Source organism: Podarcis filfolensis, assembly GCF_964270895.1.
Source record: "Podarcis filfolensis genome assembly, chromosome: 14".
NCBI lineage: Eukaryota > Metazoa > Chordata > Lepidosauria > Squamata > Lacertidae > Podarcis > Podarcis filfolensis.
The window spans coordinates 616,770-635,459 of NC_139616.1; the positions used below are offsets into that span (position 1 = coordinate 616,770).

The window sequence follows — 18,690 nt, forward strand, 5'->3', positions numbered from 1 at the left end:
GCTGGTGAATTTCTATTGTATGTCCTAGCTCCCTAAGCCAAGAAAGCATTTAGTTCCCATTCCAGAGGGATGGGGTGAGAGAGTTGCCTTCTTGGTTAAGAGTCCTCACACCACACAGAATGGTCCTGTTTTATTTGAAGCAATAATTCAGTTTTACAGCAAACAGGTTTAGAGAACAGCCCATTAAGCTGAAACTATAGCTGTTTTATGTAAATAGTGTTCTGAAAATTATTTCTACATTAGGGATTTTTAGAGAAACTGGAAGTGCTTATTCAACCAAGTTGCAGTATACTCAAGTCTTGCTACAGAGGGATTTTTTTGGTGTGGGTTTTTTTTTTTTTTTTTTGCATGAACGCTTAAATATATAGTTACAAAAATGATACTCAGCATCTCTGTGCTGAACATGACAAGTGGCTTCAAAAGCCAATTTTTGAATCTGTCACTAGCAGTCCAGTTACACCTCCAGTTCAAGATGTCTGACACTGCACACCAGTTCTAGGACCTTCGTCATCCTCCTCATAGGCTTCCCCATGATTACGGAAAGCTCGCTCTCTTGGATCAAATTCAACAAGATCAACTTGATCCATGTCTTCTGAAATCATTACTTCTTCTCTTGGAGGAAGCAGAGCTTCTAACAAGGGTAGCTGTTCCTTGGAAAGCCACTGATGCTCTGGGAATGCAACCTATAATAAAAAGGCAGCATTAATGTAACTAGTGTGGAGCTATGCTCACATCCTGCATTTGGAACAGCAGCTCCTTGAACACAAGCAAATACCTTAAGGCTGATTTTGTTAACTACCATCAGGAATTATTGCCACTGTCTTGCATAGATGGCAGGGGAGGCAATCTGGTGTGTGAAGGGGTCAGACAAAATCCAGCACTCTCTCCCTCGTTTTGTCCCTCAGCTGCTTTCTACCAAGATGACACACAGCTTGGCTTTCTCAAGATAGCTTACAATATAAAACAAGCCAGCAATCCCAAAATAAGAGCAGATTAAGTGGCAGAGCTAGGTGAAAACTTTGCTAAAAAGCTATTCAAAGGATCCCAGATGCCATTAAAACAAGAAAACAGGGTGATGCTCATTTGACACTGAACAATGAGTAGTTCCTTTGTGCACCTCCCTACCTCACCTCGGAACAACACATTTTGGCACATCCCTCCCATTTTTACAAATCTTCTACTGCTTCATGTGCACAAACCCTGAAGCAGGAAGCAGTAAGGGACAGTTGAGGTGCCTCATGAGCTTGCAGTTCAGTGTGTTTCAAGAACGCTTTGCTGCTTGTGTGGCACCTACAGGGCACAGCCCATGTTGCTGACTTTACAACTGCCCATTCAGTTGAAAATGCACTTCATCCAGCTTGTAGGAAGATAGATTCAAACAACTGTTTAAAAGCAACTAACTTACTTACCAAGAACTGAATTATTAGGGAACCTTTTTCCAATGGTGACTTGTAAATTGGCATTCCCTCATTTATGATGCATTTGACATCTCCATGCTTTATCACTTCACCTGTTTGAATAGCGATTACACACAGTTAAGTTCGTTAGCTTTCCGAAACCCCTTTTTCCTTGCAGAGAGGTTCCCAACAGCAAAATGATACACGAAACCCTACTGGATCAGACAAGGGTCTCTATCTCAGTGGTGAGGAACCTGAGGCCCACTGGCCTAATTAGGTAGGTTCTGTCTCAGCTCAAAGTGTGTTGCAGGCTTTGAGCCTTTCAAAGCTCTGTAGAGAATAACGTTTTGAAAAGGGCTTCTGACAATCTGGACAAAACAAAAAAAATGGGCAAGATGTCATTGTGACATCAGGTACCTGACAGGTGATTGACTCTGCTCTCCTGTCCAACTTTGCTCAAGATGTGTGGGTAGGGGAGACAATTTGGCCCTTTGGGCTAAAAAGCTCAGCGTGGTTCAGCATTCTACTTCCACACAGCCAATCAGATATTTGGAAAGCTCAAAAGCAGAAAATGGAGTATATTTATACAATATATGAAAGAACACTGTAAACATCTGAAAATGTTTGTAGGTTTGAGTTAAAATATTTTGTAATGCTAATATTTGAAGCTGGTTTACAATAAATAAGGTAAGTTTTATTAAGATAGAAAGAAGGTAAATAGGCGGTTATAGAAATGCAAAGATGTAAGTGAATATTTATGAAAGCCAGAGAGTGGGATGGGGGGGAAGTCGAAGCTCAGTTTGAGAAATGTTTTTGGTGATGAGATTATTTAATGGATTGTGATCATGGTAAAATGTAAACTTAATAAAAATTATTTTAAAAAACCACAAAAAAACAAAAGCAGAACATGAGGAGCCATAGCCCTTTCCCACTGTTGTTCCCTGCAATGGATTCTGAGAGACAATCCCTTTTAAAGCCATCTAAGTTTGTGGGCATCACATCTCATGGAAACCAGCTCGTCTTTTTGTCCATCCTCTGTCTCCAATCATCAGCTCCAGTGGATGATCTAAACTGGTTTGCAGCAGAAACTCATTAAAATCAGTATCTTAATGGAAACATGCAAGCTGCTAATAGCATTTGCTAAGCATTTTTTTCTTTAACAAGGTAGATGCAACACCTACCTGCTTTGGAAGTTATTACAAGGACTCTGTCATCCAAGGTATCAATTGTCTTTTTGAAGCCACACAAGGCTTCTGTGAGCTGAATTTTCATTTTCATAATTAAGTCGTTGCCTCTTCTCTGAAACACTGGGTGGTCTTTCTGATCTAGCACAATGATGACATCTCCAGGCTCCAAATCAGGTTCCTGGTCACCTTCTCCGTGAAATACTATTTTCTGACCATCTTTCATACCTATGAAGCAACACATACACACACATAAAAGAAATCACATTCAGAAGATTTGTCAAAACAGTGCCAGCAACCTGATTAATGGATATCCTGTAACTTCTAGCCTATGGCAAGTTAGGAATACTTCCAAAAGTTCCAAATTATGTGGCCTTATTTTCAAAGTAAAACTGATGCATTAGGAATGCTTCTTTTTAAGTTTCTGACCAAGGGTTTCAACAGCCTTGTCCTTTTGCTTCTTTTCCCTTATAACAAATCATACGTATTGATAAAAACCACTACAATCCTAGCACAATCACAATGCAATGTTAAGTATGATTGCATGAAGACTGCTTAATCTGCAGTGTGTTTATAAATGTGTGTGAGGAAGAGGGTGTGCTGCAAATTAACTCTAAAATGCAGCCAACTATATACACTGGGATTAATTATCCTAGTTAAGTTGTAACTTAAGCAACAAAGCACAGCAAAGCTTCAAAATGTGGAGGAACAGGAAATCCATCCATCGCTTAGTGCCATGCTACTCTACTACTGCCTTCTGAAACAACTGAAACATACTGTATAGGATCAAAATTCCAAAACTGACAATTTTGAAAGTATCTCTAATATTTGAAACAAAATTTAAAAAATCCTTCCAGTAGGCACCTTAGAGACCAACTAAGTTTGTCATTGGTATGAGCTTTTGTGTTCATGCACACTTCAGCTATCTTCAGATACACGAAAGTTCATACCAATGACAAACTTAGTTGTTCTCTAAGGTGCTACTGGAAGGATTTTTTGTTTGTTTGTTTAAACTACGGCAGACCAACACGGCTACCTACCTGTATCTAATATTTGAGATACTGTTTATGACTTATTTTAATCTGCTGTGGGTTCCCTACGGGGCAAACAGCAAGATAAAAATTATTGCATGCCTATGTGTCTGCCTTCCTTTCATCACTATGTAGTTACTTGAGCAATGAAATTCCAGTCCTCAAAGATCACTAGGATACCTTAGTGCCTTGTGGCAGTGAAGCCTTGCCATGAATGTCGTGCTTGAAAAAGGAAGCAATGGGCATGTGCAGGAGGGCCAGGCTTTGGGTATGAGCAAAGAGATATTCCCTCGTGAGCTGCCAATTTGGGTAGCTAGCTGTCTGGGAAGGTTGGGTGTGATGAAATCCTTACCTTTGTCAATGTGTATTTCTATTATTTTTTTCTCTCTAACCACCTTGTTGCCATTGCAGGTGGTGCATCTGTCTTTGGGATTTATTCGTTCCCCTTGGCCTTTACAGTCTGGACAAACAGTCTGGATTTGCTGCACCATTCCAGGTGCGATCTGCTGAACAAGCACCTGCACTCCTCTTCCTTTGCATGTAGGACACTTTTCCACAGCACCTTTCTTTCCACCGAGGCCTTGGAAGGAAATACATAAGCACACACACAGTAACTCCTAAAGTTCCCTGATGGCAGACAGCAACTCACCAAGCTCTCATTACCAATCTCAACATCCGTGTATAGCTCTCGTACCAAGCCAACAGGGCTTTGACTACATCTTACCTACGAATTCAGTGCCAAACATTACTCCCTCTGAGCTCTGCGTCTCCCTGGGTCTGGCATAATTATTCAAAATAATGAACAAGTCTAAGCATATTTATGTACAGTTTGGACAACAGCAAGGAAACTATTTGATTAAGTCCGCAAACATTGCTAGGCTGCTCAACAGTTTCCAGTGCACTCTTTGAACAGAACAATCTGTTCACTTCTCATGACTTTTCATAAGACTGCCAAATATTTGACAACAGCCTTGAGAAGTGGAGATCAGTTGGAATCCCATCAGTTCACAATTTACGTGATATACACTTATCAATCCACAACTGACCTGTATCATCGACCAGAGATGAACACCTTTTTAAAGAGGATCATGGCCACTTTTACTATGGACTCATTTTTTTTGATAGCAATCATTCTTGTTTTGTCATTAAAAAGAATGTTTGCTGTTAAGAAAATTAGCCGTTTGCCTGTTTCAGAGGCAAATACGTCTGAAACAGAAAGTTTCCCGTTTCACCCCTTTGTGGATTGAGATTTTGGATCTTAAGTTCCCTTGGGGAGTGAATTTAACTTGGCAGCTTGTCGAAGAATACAAGCTTCTTAATTAGGTAAAGTATATTTTTCTCCATTCCCATCCTCAGAAGTTTGTCCCAAAAGTGATTTCTAGAGATAGAGTCAAATGCTCCTTTAAGGTCAAGAAAAGGGAAATTCTAGAAAATACCACTTGTAGAAAGACTATGCCTCTGTGCACAGACAAATAGAATCCGCTGCGCATAATCAGTTGGTTGTTAGTAGGGAGTGGTATTCACATGGATTTAATGTAGCCTTCTTTATGTTTACTCAGGATGGGGATAAGATGGAGATAGTAGCCAGGTTTCTGCACCATGCAATGAGGACTCATGAATGCTTATACAGTGGTACTTTGGGTTACATATGCTTCAGGTTACAGACTCCACTAACCCAGAAATAGTACCTCAGGTTAAGAACTTTGCTTCAGGATGAGAACAGAAATTGTGCTCTGGTGGCACAGCGGTAGCAGGAGGCCCCATTAGCTAAAGTGGTGCTTCAGGTTAAGAACAGTTTCGGGTTAAGAACAGACCTCCGGAACAAATTAAGTACCGTATTTTTCGCTCTATAGGACGCACCTTGTTTTAGAGGGGGGAGAACAAGAAAAAAAAATCTCCCCCTCTCTGCCCAGCGCCCCTCCAGTGAAGCGGCAGGAGGTGCTGCGCAGAGGAGGAGAATTCCCCCCCCTTGTTTTCCCCCTCTAAAACAAGGTGTCGTTCAAGGTGCATTCAGCCGCCTTCAGGCGGCTACCTTGGAAGCCTGGAGAGCGAGAGGGGTCGGGGCGCACCGACCCCTCTCGCTCTCCAGGCTTCAGGTTGCTTTCGACCTGCTCTTTGGGGCTGGTGGGGGGAAGCCCACCACCAGCCCCAAAGAGCAGGTTGGGGAGCAGCGGAAAGGCGCGCAGCCTTCCCGTTGCTCCGCGAGCTTCTTGGGGCTGCTGGGGAAGCCCAGGGCTATGGCTTTTTTAGCCCCGCGCATGCTCTCCCGGCTGGTGAGGTGGGGAGCGGCTAAAGAAGCTGCTGCCCTAGCTGCGCGTCACCTCTCCCAGCTGGTGAGGTGGTGCGCGGCTATGGCAATACCCCACCTCCCGTAAAAGCCCACAGGAGCTGCGCACCCTTTAAGGAGCGCGCGGCTCCTGTGGGCTTTTCTACAAGGAGGGAGAAGGGAGTGACTGGCCACGTCAGTCCCTTGTCCCTCCTGAGGAAAAGCCCGCAGGAGCCGCGCGGAGCTTGTGTGCGGCTTTTGGGGGCTTTTCCTGCCTGCCTCCCCCCTGCATTCGCTCCATAGGACGCACACACATTTCCCCTTCATTTTTGGAGGGGGAAAAGTGTGTCCTATAGAGCGAAAAATTCGGTACTTAACCCGAGGTACCACTGTACAATGTTAACTCAAGTGTTAGATGCAGGTTTCTGATGAGTGATTTTATTGTACTGAACCATACTGGAATCTTGTGTAAACGTCAATAAAGGTTTGTGAATTTGAAAGAATGTAATGGCACATTCTTGATTTTAGATTTAAGAATGGTTTGGTGAGCACCGCAAGTACTTCCTGAGTAATCACACCCACAAAATGATTCTGTGTCTGACTTTAATGTATTCAAGGCAGCTGGTGCCTTCAAATATCCCTGCATATAATGTTCAGCATTTTCACTTGAGGTTACAGGAGTGGCCTTTAGAACACTTTTTGGGCACAGCCCAACTTCTATATTCAAGTTCACAGAGTCATTACCTTTGCACTTATCACAAATTACATTCTTCTGAAGCGCCAGCTTTCTTGTGGCTCCATTGTACAAGTCTTCAAGGGATATACTCAACTGATGGACAACGTTCTTTCCTTAATGAAAATGAAGGTCAGATGCTTAACACAAGATCCCCATTTCCAATGTTCATTTTAAGCTTTTTATCCTACCTCCCTGCAAGCCTAACAATCCTCCAGAATGGAATGTGTACCTTTTACTAAGAGGAAACTGCTTCTGGAACACAACAGCTCTGTTTCTGCAATACGGCTTAGCTTTTCAGAATTTTGTAAAGTTAGCTTCCTATATAGCTATTTAATTATTTTTTTTTTTAACTTATCTGTAATGCCACACATGGACAAAACCAAGATGAAATTCCCCTCATCTGGCTTTATCATATATGCAGCCTAGGCAAAGAAGGCGGCCATGGCAGTTCCTCCCTCTCAAAGGCAATTTTCTTGAAAAAACAGCCAGGGCGGCCAGCAACCATGGCAAGATATAATTTAAAAAATTGTACTTGGGATGGTTGAGCAGAGGCTATTGACCAGAATAAAGTTGGTCCCCTGGACAACTTACCTCTATCCACTTGTTTAGACACTACTGGGCAGTGCTGAAATATGTATCCCTAAACCAACCAGTTTTCAAATGCATTGTATTAATAGTTATAGCCCTCAAATTCTAAACACTATTCTAAGTGCAGAACAAACCCCCTCCCAAAAAAAAACCAAGGGGAAACTCTCAAAATTAGTATGTTTCCTGGATATGAAACCAAAGAACTGATTAAACTATCCTCGTTTGAATTTTGCATTTTTTTGTTCAACCCCACTCCCCAAATTATTTGGTTCTGAGGTCTATCACCTGAATCTAAGCATTTCCAAAGATAACCTCAAGTTACAGTGCTTCAGATAAACCACACTGCCATTTCTGCAGTAATGCTAAGTAAGATATTGTTGCCATATTCCCAGAATGGAAAAAACAGGTGCAACAGGGCCAACAAAAGTCAATCATTAATAATAGTAGCTTTGCCTTACAGTAAGGCCAAGAGAGCTGCCTCATGAATGAAACCTTCAGTTGCAGTTCCCATTGGTAACTACAGTGGAACCTTGGTTCTCCAACGCCTAGGTACTCAAGCATTTCAGCTCCCAAACGCCGAAAGGCCGGAAGTAAGTGTTCTGGTTTTTGAACTCTTTTTTGGAAGCCGAACATCAGATGCAGCTGTCAGCTATTGTTTTCAGGGCACCCACGCCAATCAGAAGCAAAGCCTTGGTTTTCGAATGTTTCGGAAGTTGAACAGACTTCCGGAACGGATTACATTCGAGAACCAAGGTACCAGTGTAAGTATTTTACGCTTTGGACACAATACTACAGTAGCATTCTACATTTTGGTCTCACACACTAGAATTTAACTGATGCAGTATTTAAAACACACATGCATACCTCTTCTTTCTCTATTCATTCTGCCTCCACCACCAAAGAACATGTCAAAGATGTCCATGGGTGAAGAGAAATTGCCGCCACTTAGGCCTCCTTCTTTAATAGCTTGCTCCCCACCCTGGTCATAGAGGTCTCTTTTCTTTGGGTCTGACAGAACTTCATAAGCCTGGGATATGAGTTTAAACTAAGAAGAGAAACAGACCCTCTAAATAGCTGGCTAGCAGACAACAATAGTTAAGTTTCATACAAGTGATTAAGAAAACTCCTGAACATCCATCAAGAGACTATTCAGTAAATATATACCCAGCAAAAGCAGTCGTCCACCTATTTTAGAGTATTCCCCCCCCCCTGCAGTGGTTAATATAAGAAAAAGCCAGGCCAAAATAAATGCTGTAAAGGAAATTATATCAATATAATATAATATATTGATCAGCATAAGAAATGTTCACAGTATGCCACGGAAAATAAAACAGATATACAGCATTACTCACTGAGGAAAATGCTCTATTGCCTGCAAGACTTCCCATCCCAAGATGGAACCCAAGAAATTACTAGCAAAATGCCAATCATTTTGATGGATAAAATGTAATCTATATTGCAAGGATCTCCGGAATACAGTGTGTGTGTGTGTGTGTGTGTGTGTGTGTGTATACTCTGTATGGACACCCACTGTACTCCTGTGCATAGAGTACCTGTTTTAGGACTGTTGTTTAGTCATTTAGTTGTGCCCGACTCTTTGTGACCCCATGGACCAGAGCACGTCAGGCACTCCTGTCTTCGTTTTAGGACTACTAAGTGTCAAATGTTGGTCATTCCCACTACAATAACTAAGCACAGTGGTTTACTTCCTTCTGCAAAAGACCAGCCACTTGCTTTCATGAACTAAAAAATAAAACATGTGCCTCCTAGCTGGTGTCTCAACTGGCCCACCTGCAGTTGCCTCCCTAAGACCCCCACTTCACCCTCTCCAACCAAAGTCCATACCCGCTCGCCCTCGCTGGGATTCTTGTCCGGATGGAACTTCAGGGCTAACTTGCGGTAGGCCCGCTTGATCTCATCCGAGGTGGCACTTGGCTTCACCCCCAGCGTATCATAGTAGCCTGTTTCCTTCACCATGGCAGCAGCCTGAGAGGATGAAAGAAACAGAAGGAATGAAGACAGCACTCATCAAATTTCCCTCATTTTGCTAAAGAATTTCCCATCCTGGAATGCAGGTTGTCATCAAATATGTTTGAAGGCACTAAGAAAGCTTTGTATATGGTAAAAACCAAAACTGGATACTGCCAATTAATCAAATGTTCCCTTTTTAAGCTGGGGTTTAAGACAGAAGAACTTGTAAAAATACAAATGGCAAGAACCATTTTAGAAGAGGTATGCTCTTTCCTTACACACAAAGTAAATGCTTCATTATTTCCTACATACATTTCATTGTCTAAACACAAAGCATGCTTTCTTCAGAACTACTGTATTATGTAAATGTATACTTTAACAAATTAATCCAAAATGAACACAATTGAATGAACACATTAAACAAGCACAAAAATTGTCCCAGACAGTCCTTACTTTTTTCAATTATCAGAACAGATATCCTCTGGTACAACAGGATTCACCCTTCCACTCCTCCCTGCAGCCCCCCCCCCCCAAACTCTGCTTAGGATGGTGGGAGAACCTCTCCGGCAGGTTTGAGGATGGTGGGGGAACAGAGAAGGGGAAGTCCACTGACAGGGTTATGCGACTATGCATTCTGCATGCTGTTTTCAGTCACGTTAAAAATATTTTGGCATCTTCATCTAATGCATTATTTCATTTCATCTACTTGAGTGTTACGGTAAAATATGGGTGCGAGGCTGCTCTGCCACCCAGCTCGTCGGACTAAGTCCGCAGGTCCCTGCGGAGGAAAATGAGCTCAGCCGGAGACAGGAGCAAACTGCAGAAGATCCAAGTTTATTGCGCAACAGGTTCAAGGCGAGATTGAACAGCGAGAAAGGGGTGACATGAACTTTTGAAACTTCCCTCCATGTCCCAGAATACAGTGCAAAATACATCCCAGTTACATCATGAATACATTAAGAAGAGGGTGGGTTACACAGGATTAACATATGGAGGAGGGAGGGGGGAATATGCAGAGCTGGAGATATGCGCAGATAAGCATATCCTGAGTACCGGTGATGAGAAGACAATGGTCCATGTACGCATAGTCTGCCACCTGGCATTGCCCGGAGGAAAGGCTTGGCAGAGTGATTTGACAGGATTAGGGTCTTGACACCTTGCTTGAGGGATTATGGAGGACAGGGAAGGTGTCATGGAGTCCTAGAGAAATTGAGCAAATTGGCACGTTGATTTTCTATGAATTTTATAGATTTTAGTCCCTTTTGACATTGACAATTGGAAATAAATGGATATATTGTAGAGAAGAAGAAGGTGAAGAAGACATGCCCCCCGCTTCCGTATCATGAGGGAACTGGAAATTTTTTTTTCAAACATTGATTAGAGAACATAATAGCAACACAGCACAGATTTTTAAAGTTTTGTTTATAGGTTAAATAACTATGGAAAAACAAATTCCCATCAACTTAGAGCAGAAAAAATCCAACAGAAGGCCCACATCACTAGACACAGAAACTACCTAAAAATGACAAAATCAGTTTGCTGCTCTCCTTTTTTAAAGAGTATTCTAGTGTCTAAGACATTGAGGCCTTTAGGTCAATGACAGAGCACTTGTTTTTGCCTGCAGAGTCCTTAATTCTCCAACCCTGGGCATCTCCAGCTGGTGTTATGGAAAGACTGCCGTCTGAAACCCTGGAAAACTGATGCCAGTCAATGTGCTGCCCTAGATGGACCCATGGGCTGACTTGCTGCAAGGCAGCTTCTTCAGATCATGTCTCAGGTCTCAGCCTGGAGTTTTCTAGAAGGCCTTAGATGAGACACTTGGCTTCAGCCACTTCACTCAACCCGCAAATGGGGACGACAATGCTGGCCTAGCTTGCACAGAGAACTGCAAGGCCGTAAGCTAAAATAAATTATGACATGGTAACAAAAATGAAGCACTCTTGAACATTAGAAATGGGCCACGGTTGTTCTCCATCTCCTAGAGATGGGAGATAAAAACTGAAGGTCTCCAGTTTGACTATCCCTATAGCCACCAGTTCGTTCTTCCTCAGTCCCCATTTGTCACAACCTACCGCGCTGGGTTGTCAAATATATATATATATCTGATGTAAATGCAAGGCAATACCAAGACGGCTCCAGGTGTCCTCTTTTAACCCCAGTGCCGCCACAGGAGGTTAACAGCGTGGACCCCCCGACCTCACAGTGTTTGCCTTAACTACTACAAGGCAACTTACAGAAAGCCCTCTGAACACTCAAAAACACAACGGAAACACAACGTTCCCCCAACATTTCCAAAATGCATATTAGAAATTATCGTATTGTACCAATAGCAAGCTCTACTTGATGCAATTCTTGTTTCTTCGTTCATCTGTATTTTTATAATACTCTTCACCACGAAAAACTGTTTGCGCCTATTGGCATTCACAACGCAAATAAATGCCTCGCTTAAACCGTTTCCATCCCCCCTCTCCGTTTCCAGCACAGAGCGACGCCTGAGGAGGCAGGGGGCGAGAGGCCCCGCCGAGCCCCTTCGCGGCAGCCCCGGAGGGACGGCGCGGCCCGGCGCCAGAGCAGGGCACCGCCGAGAGCGGGGAAGGGGCCCCCAGGGATCATCCAGCCCACCCCCAGTCCCTTTGCTGCGCCTGCAGCTCTGAAGGCGTTGGCGGCGGCGAGTCCTTCCTCGCGAGCCGCGTCGGCCCGCCCTCCGCCCGCATTTTCATCCCGCGCCCGCACCTCAGCCTCGCCGGCGCTTCTCTCGCGTCTCCCTCGCGCGCTCCGACCAGGCGAGCGGCGCCTCGACCGAGAGCCTTTTATAGGCGCCGCCGCCGCCGCGAACTTTCTGGAACGACGCCGCCGCGACGTCACGACTAAAGCCTCGACAAACCTAGCGGGACCAATCGGCGAGCGCCGGGAGGGCGGAGGCTCCGCCCCCTCCTTTCCGCGCCCATTCAGAGGGGAGACGAGGACGGAAAGGGCGCCTCGGCCGCGCGGAGTTGCTAAGCGACGGCAGCCGCAATCGGGCCGGCGCCGTGCGCGAGGAGGGCGGAGCATGAGGCCCCGCCTCTTGCCTTATATGGCAGCCGGCGGCCGAGCGCCTCCCGGATTCTGCCGCTTTCTCGTTGCTTCGCGAGCGGCGCTTCTGGGCGCCCCAGTGCGCAGTCTCCGCCCAGGAGGACGGCAGCAGCGCTGCTCTAAGGAGTTCCTGCTTTGCACAGCTGCCTTGCAATTCGTCCTTCTCTTTCCGCCTCCCCCCGCGGGGTCCCTTCCGATCCCACCAAGCTGTGATTCCTCTCGGAGGAGCTGAAGCCCCGGGGCCTCCCGCGTGGGACTGGCTGGAGAGGGAACCTGCCCCGGCGGGGCGCGCCGGCTGGTCCCCCGGGGCTCCGGGCAGGAGACTGCCCCGCTTATTTCTTATCATTTATTTATTAAATGTATTAGTCTCCTGTTATGGCCCAAGGCATAGCGGCTTGCAAGCTAGGCCCTAGGCTCACGTGGTTGACCTGCAACCTCTGGCAGGTGTCAATCACCTGGTGTCATAATTACATCAGAAGATGTAATCGCCCCACTCGCTTGCTAAAGCTGTCACCCCACCCCTACCCCCCTACTGAAGGAGGTGAGGACAGGTGCCCTACCTAGGCCCGAAGTCACCCTCCCCCTCAAATCAAGCCTCAATATTTTTTCCAAAATTACTTTCTCAGTAGTTAGAAGCATTTCGCTCTGCTGTAACAAAGGTAGCTGAATAGAACAATGCCTTTTTGCTTCTCAGGCTAGCTGACCTTGCCAAAAAGTACATTCAACTTGAAACTTTTCTTTCCGGGAACTGTGCCAATAGAGCAAGAGAAAAGAAACATATCTTGGACACGCTGAATGCAAGGCTTCTCATCCCCTTTTCCTGGGAAGGGCGCCAAGAGTCCAAAAGAGTCCCAAGACAGGAGCTTTCTGTTCATGCTCAGGAAACTCGTCATGGGGCAGGACTCTTGAGGAGGAGGAGAAAGGGGAGGGAACTGGAAGGGGAATATATGCTCTGTGCAAATGGCTGTGAACTCGTGCTTGCTTTGTGAATCTATCACACTTGCTCCTTCTACCAGCCCGGGTGGTCGAAATAAAGCTTTTTCTCTGAAACTATTCCTTGAGTGTCTGTTGACTCCCATTTCCCCGTCCCAGGCGCAAAGCTCTTCTCACCCGAGGCTAAAAAGGCTACACTACCATAAGGATCTGGAAAGCCAGGCCAAAAAAATTTGCTGGTTGGTTTATTTTAATGCATTTATCTTGCCCCTTTTTTCTCCATGGAGCTCCAGGTGGAGTCCATGGTCCTCCCCTCCTCATTTAATACCCACAACAACCCTGTGAGGTTGGCTAGGCTGAGAAGCAGCCCAAGGTCACCCATAGCTGGGGGGGGGGGGTCTCCCAGGTCCTCACCTGACACTCTCACCACCCCACATAGGTCAGATATAGAATTGCACGGATAACAAGGGGTGGATAAAACCAAATTCCAATCCCCACTCGGCTGTGATACTTGCTTGGAGAGCTTGGGTCACTCTCTGCCTCTCAGCTTAATCTACCTCACAGCCCTGTGGTTGTGAAGGTAAAATTGGGAAGGGGGTACCATGTAGGCCACCCGGAGCTCCTTGGAGAAAGGGTCAGATACAAACATAATAAATAAGCAAATTAAAACAAAATTTGAGATGAGAGTCAACTCCATTGAGCTCCATGAGATGCAATTCCAAGCAAACATTCATATTTTAAAATGTATTAAACATTTGTTCTCTATATTGGATATATTGATATATCCAATATTTTGTTGGATATCTCAACAAGAGATATCCAAGGAAGCTGACCATTGGAAATAAATAAATAAATAGGTAAAACAGTTAAAAAACAAACAAACACCCCCCCTCCCGCAGTTACTTAGGAGTACGTCTTGTGAAGTTAAGCAAGGCTTATGACTGAGTAAGCCTGAAAAGGGTTGATTAATGATCTGCCCTTTACCTGAAGGTTCCAGAGTGGAAATATATACACTTCAGAATAATAAAACTAAAAATATCCATGATACAAAATAAAGGTTTCCTTGAAAGCAGCAGTGGCCAAAACTACAAATCAGCAATACACATCACCCCTCCCTCTTCTTTTGCAATGCAATTATAGATGTGTTTAATCAGAAGCAAGCCCCATTGAGAAAGGACTGCAGCCTTACAATGCAATCGTACCCATGCCTACTCAGAAGTAATTCCCGTCAGGTTTGATGGACAAGTGAGAGCATAGGACTGCAGTTTAAAGCTGGACCCCCTTGCACACAGAAGGCTTTTTTGAGCATTGTCCTGGGCATCTTCCCAGTTTTCAGGGCTGAGTGAGGACAACAGCTGGAGCTGATGGCTGATTAAACCATCTACAGCCTTTAAGATGTGTTTGCAGGGAGGGGAATTGCTTTTTTGTTATGATTTAATCGCAGTGCCTGGAGACAATCGGTCAGGCTGCGTATCCACAGCAGGGACTAGAGGAGGAATGAGCGCTGGGAGGGGTGCAGAGAGAAGAAGAAGTGCCAAGGTGCATCTGCAGCAGCCTTCCTCTTCCCCAGCTGCCACAAAACCTGTCTCCTCCTCTATAGCCACAGCAGGCACTGTAACTCTCCATTGGTTTGACTTTAGCTCTGAAAATGCAGTCCTCCATTGTCTCCCGAGACAGACAGATGCTAACAACAACAGTTTTTAATTTTTGTTTTATGTTGTAATCTGCCCTGTGATCTTTGGATGGGCAGTATATGAATTTAATAGTTAAAATAAATAAATGGGGGTTGTACTCAAAATATCTGCAGGGCGTTAGTGGTGTGTTGAGGGGGGAGGCTGACTGAATGTTATGTGTGCAAATCCTTCAGAAATATTGGGATGTCTCCAAAGTCAGTCGTACTCCGAGCAGACCCCTTGAAATCAAAGAACATGACTAATTTCAAAATTGCCACTGTAGGCTCCTTTGGGAAGAATGTAAACTAAATAAAAATTATTCAGGTACATTGATTTCAATGGGTCTACTCTGAGTAACACTTTGCCGAATACAACCTACTGGGGTACATTGTTCTGCTAGTGGAAGCCAGCACAAGGACTGCTGCTGGTGCAACTCTCCTGCCCCCTTCCCATGTGTCCCATGTGTCTTCCCCAGGCCTGCTCTGGGGGGTCAAGAGAACCCCCAAAACAGTGCATGGGAGGGAGTAGGAGAGGGGAGATGGTTCTGTTTAGTCCAAAGAAATGCTTGCAGCGATGAAGCCATCTCAGAGCCACATTGCATTCCTGCCATTACATCCGCACAGGGCTCTCCAGTGGTGAGCTTGGAGATAGGATCCATGTGCCCGGGTGACAGGCAGCCTGTCTTGGCAGAGAGGTCCGTTCAAACTGGCCCAGTAAGCAGAGAGCAAGAATGCACAGATCTGAAATTTAGGAAAGGCTTCCACGAGGGAGTGAAATGCAATTCATATCAAACATCTAGAGAGCTTTGTGCTAGAATGACCTGGCAGTTTAGAAGTAGTTTTCTGAAAGTGTGCTGACATGTTATAAAATAGTATCTTGGATAACTTTGATTTATAGGAAGGAATATGCATGGAATATAAGGAGGTTGTCTTACTGCATTTCCATCAGCTTGTTTGTCCTCGGTTGCTTGTCCATCCACTTGCTGCTTCTCTGCAGAATTGGCACTGGATGCCTTGTCCTCTGCTGGCTGCCCATTAGCCTTCTTCTCCTCTGAGGGCTGTCCGTTGGGTTTTTTGTCCTCTTTAGGCTCCATTTCAGGTTCCTTTGTTTAGATATGCTGAAGTAGATTGGGAAAAACATTCAGAAATGATGAGATATGAAAGTACCTATTCCCCAAATGCAAATTGCAAGTGTGTCCCCCTTGCCCATGATCCATTTTGGGAACACAGTACACATAAACCTTTTTAAAAAAACACTTAAAAAACCCATCCTCCACAACAGGGTCCCAATCTGGATCAGCACCACTATTCCTGCTGACAATTTGTGGAAACAAAAACAACAACCTTGCACTTTAGGACACAGATTCATAGCTAACATAACACATACTTGGATCTTCACTGTCAAATAAGTGCACAGTTCTTTGCAATCTTAAAGCAAAATTATGCATGTTTCCTCGGTGTTTCCTATGGAGGTCAGTTGTACATACCCTTGGGGTAGTGGGTGTAGGATTTCAGGCCTAAAGTCAAGCCTGTTTTCTCAGAAGTAAGTCCCACTCAATTCAATGGGACTAACTCCCAGGAAAGCATGCACAGGGTTGCATTCTTCCCTCTGCATTCCTTTTTCTTTGTCTTTTAATATATGTAGAGTGCATAGAAAAAATAAGGTGCTTTAGGAGTGTTAAATAATATTAATATACACACTTATATGGGATCAAGTCCTATCATGTGTTCCTAAATTCTTCTCTGGCTTGGATTCAAATCTGCGCCCAGGAAGAATTGTCAGCTGATTCATCTTTCATTCATCATACTGCACTGATAGCACAAAAAGGCACCTGAGTAATGTAGCTTTCCTAAGATGTACTTCCAAAAGAAGACTGGACTCAAAAATACACCAAACTTCTTTTGGGATGAGGGGGATTTCTGAGCTACTCCAACCTAGACTGAAGGGAAAGTGAGTTGCCCATCACTAGTGCTTGCACTGAGCATCATTTACCATCATTTTGTCGAGTTGGAAGAGACTCCAAGGGTCATCTAGTCCAACCCCCTTCAATTCAGGAATCTCAGCTAAGGCATTCATGACAGGTGGCCATCCAACCTCTGGTTGAAAACCTGCAAGGAAGGAGAGTCCACCACCTTCCATGGGAGTCTGTTCCACTGTCGGACAGCTCTTATAATCAGACTGTTTAGTTGGAATCTCCTTTATTGTAATCTGAATCTATTAGTTCAGATCCCACCCTCTGGAGCAGCAGAAAATGAGTTTGCTCCATCTTCCATGTGACAGCCCTTCAGATATTTGAAGATGGCTTTCATATCCTCTTCTCCAGGCTAAACCTACCCAACTCCCTCAACTGCTTCTCATCAGGCTTGGCTTCCAGACCCTTTTATCACCTTAGTCACCCTCCTTTGCACACTTTCCAGCTTGAACATTGACTGAGCATTGACTTGTAATCTGAAATGTCCTTTAAAACGTCCAGTTTTTAAGTATAGGGACTGAATCAGGGGTGCCAACCTGAATAAAATATTGGGGGGGGGGGAGAGGTAAGCCCCACCCCGCATAATCAATCACATGACATGGCACACCCACACCATATGAATGGCAATGCCCATGAACTTTGGGGGGCTGAAGGGACCTCAGTGCCTAGGAGGTGGCTCCTATGGACTGAATTTTTATTATTATAACAATCGTGAGCTGTAATCTTTTGTTGAAGAGGTGCCCAGGACAGGACATACCTGTATTTACGTAAGAATTCATCTAACAAATGTGATGCTTGAAGACATCTTGTCCAAATGTGCAGATGGGAGATTCAGCTGTGGCAGGTGTAAACAACGGAAGATCTGCTTGAGAAAAACAAAAACAACAGAGAGCTTAGAAACATCCCGTCCTTTCAGAGACCACTGAACAATACCACCAGCAGCCTTTCCTCTGGCCAACTGTCAAATGGAATGAATGGAATGTTTCCCCCTTTGACCTTTATGGTCGCTTAGGAACACAGTTGCTCCTGATTTGCTGCTTCCTTTACCCTCTAAAAATATGTGTGTTTGTGTGTGTGTACATGGACTTTTTAAAAGAGTGAGGTCTGTTTTATGTGTTTAAAATATTTCCATACTGCCTTGTCTAGTGACTTAATGCAGAACAAATTCCTCTGCCACAGCAAAAGTGTGTCCCCCCCAAAAAAAATCTATGTAGCAAAGCCACAATTTATTAAAACAACTTCAATAGTAAAAATGCCTGTGCAAGTGATGAGAGAGAGAGTGATTTGGGGGGAGATGGAGATGCAAATTTGGGCCACAGAAATTTGAACTGGCCCAAGACACTTGGACACCTGAGGCAAACCACGAAATCATAGAATCATAGAATCATAGAGTTGGAAGAGACCACAAGGGCCATCGAGTCCAACCCCCTGCCAAGCAGGAAACACCATCAGAACACTCTGCTTAAAGACCTCCAAAGAAGGTCTGCTTAAAGACCTCCAAAGAAGGAGACTCCACCACACTCCTTGGCAGCAAATTCCACTGTCGAACAGCTCTTACTGTCAGGAAGTTCTTCCTAATGTTTAGGGGCAATCTTCTTTCTTGTAGTTTGGATCCATTGCTCCGTGTCCGCTTCTCTGGAGCAGCAGAAAACAACCTTTCTCCCTCCTCTATGTGACATCCTTTTATATATTTGAACATGGCTATCATATCATATGGCTATCAAATGATGCCCTCTCCCCACCAGGGAAGAAGGGGTGAGTGATGATCTACAGCGGGAACAGGGAGTGGGGTGGGGAATAAAAATCTATGTTGGGAACAACGGTGGGAAGAGACCAGCAGCACCTCTGTTTGACCTCCAGCAAGCGC

General features: G+C 44.6%; 1 protein-coding gene across 2 annotated transcripts; it reads right to left on the reverse strand.

Annotated features, from left to right (window-relative positions):
• Nucleotides 1–117: 117 nt before the first annotated feature.
• Nucleotides 118–17,783, reverse strand: DNAJA4 (DnaJ heat shock protein family (Hsp40) member A4). Of its 2 annotated transcripts, XM_083586724.1 has the most exons (9): nucleotides 17,581–17,783; nucleotides 15,786–15,968; nucleotides 9,048–9,188; nucleotides 8,067–8,247; nucleotides 6,623–6,727; nucleotides 3,965–4,192; nucleotides 2,579–2,809; nucleotides 1,410–1,510; nucleotides 118–683 (listed from the first exon to the last, which is right to left on the reverse strand). In XM_083586724.1, exons 2-9 carry the CDS (start codon nucleotides 15,942–15,944, stop codon nucleotides 468–470), a joined length of 1,362 nt encoding a protein of 453 aa, XP_083442850.1. In that variant the 5' UTR covers nucleotides 15,945–15,968; nucleotides 17,581–17,783; the 3' UTR covers nucleotides 118–467. The 2 variants fall into 2 exon arrangements, with proteins under 2 accessions (XP_083442850.1, XP_083442849.1); XM_083586723.1 differs by lacking the exons at nucleotides 15,786–15,968; nucleotides 17,581–17,783 and adding an exon at nucleotides 11,907–12,043.
• Nucleotides 17,784–18,690: the final 907 nt, after the last annotated feature.

Bases quoted from the DNA above. Each gene is read 5' to 3' on its own strand.
- DNAJA4 (XM_083586724.1), bottom strand. From the start codon at position 15,944: ATGGAGCCTAAAGAGGACAAAAAACCCAACGGACAGCCCTCAGAGGAG. The intron at 4,193-6,622 runs GTAATGACTCTG...TTTCCTTCCAAG, and splicing joins AATTTGTGATAAGTGCAAAG to GCCTCGGTGGAAAGAAAGGT. The intron at 684-1,409 runs GTAAGTAAGTTA...TTTTTATTATAG, and splicing joins CCCTAATAATTCAGTTCTTG to GTTGCATTCCCAGAGCATCA.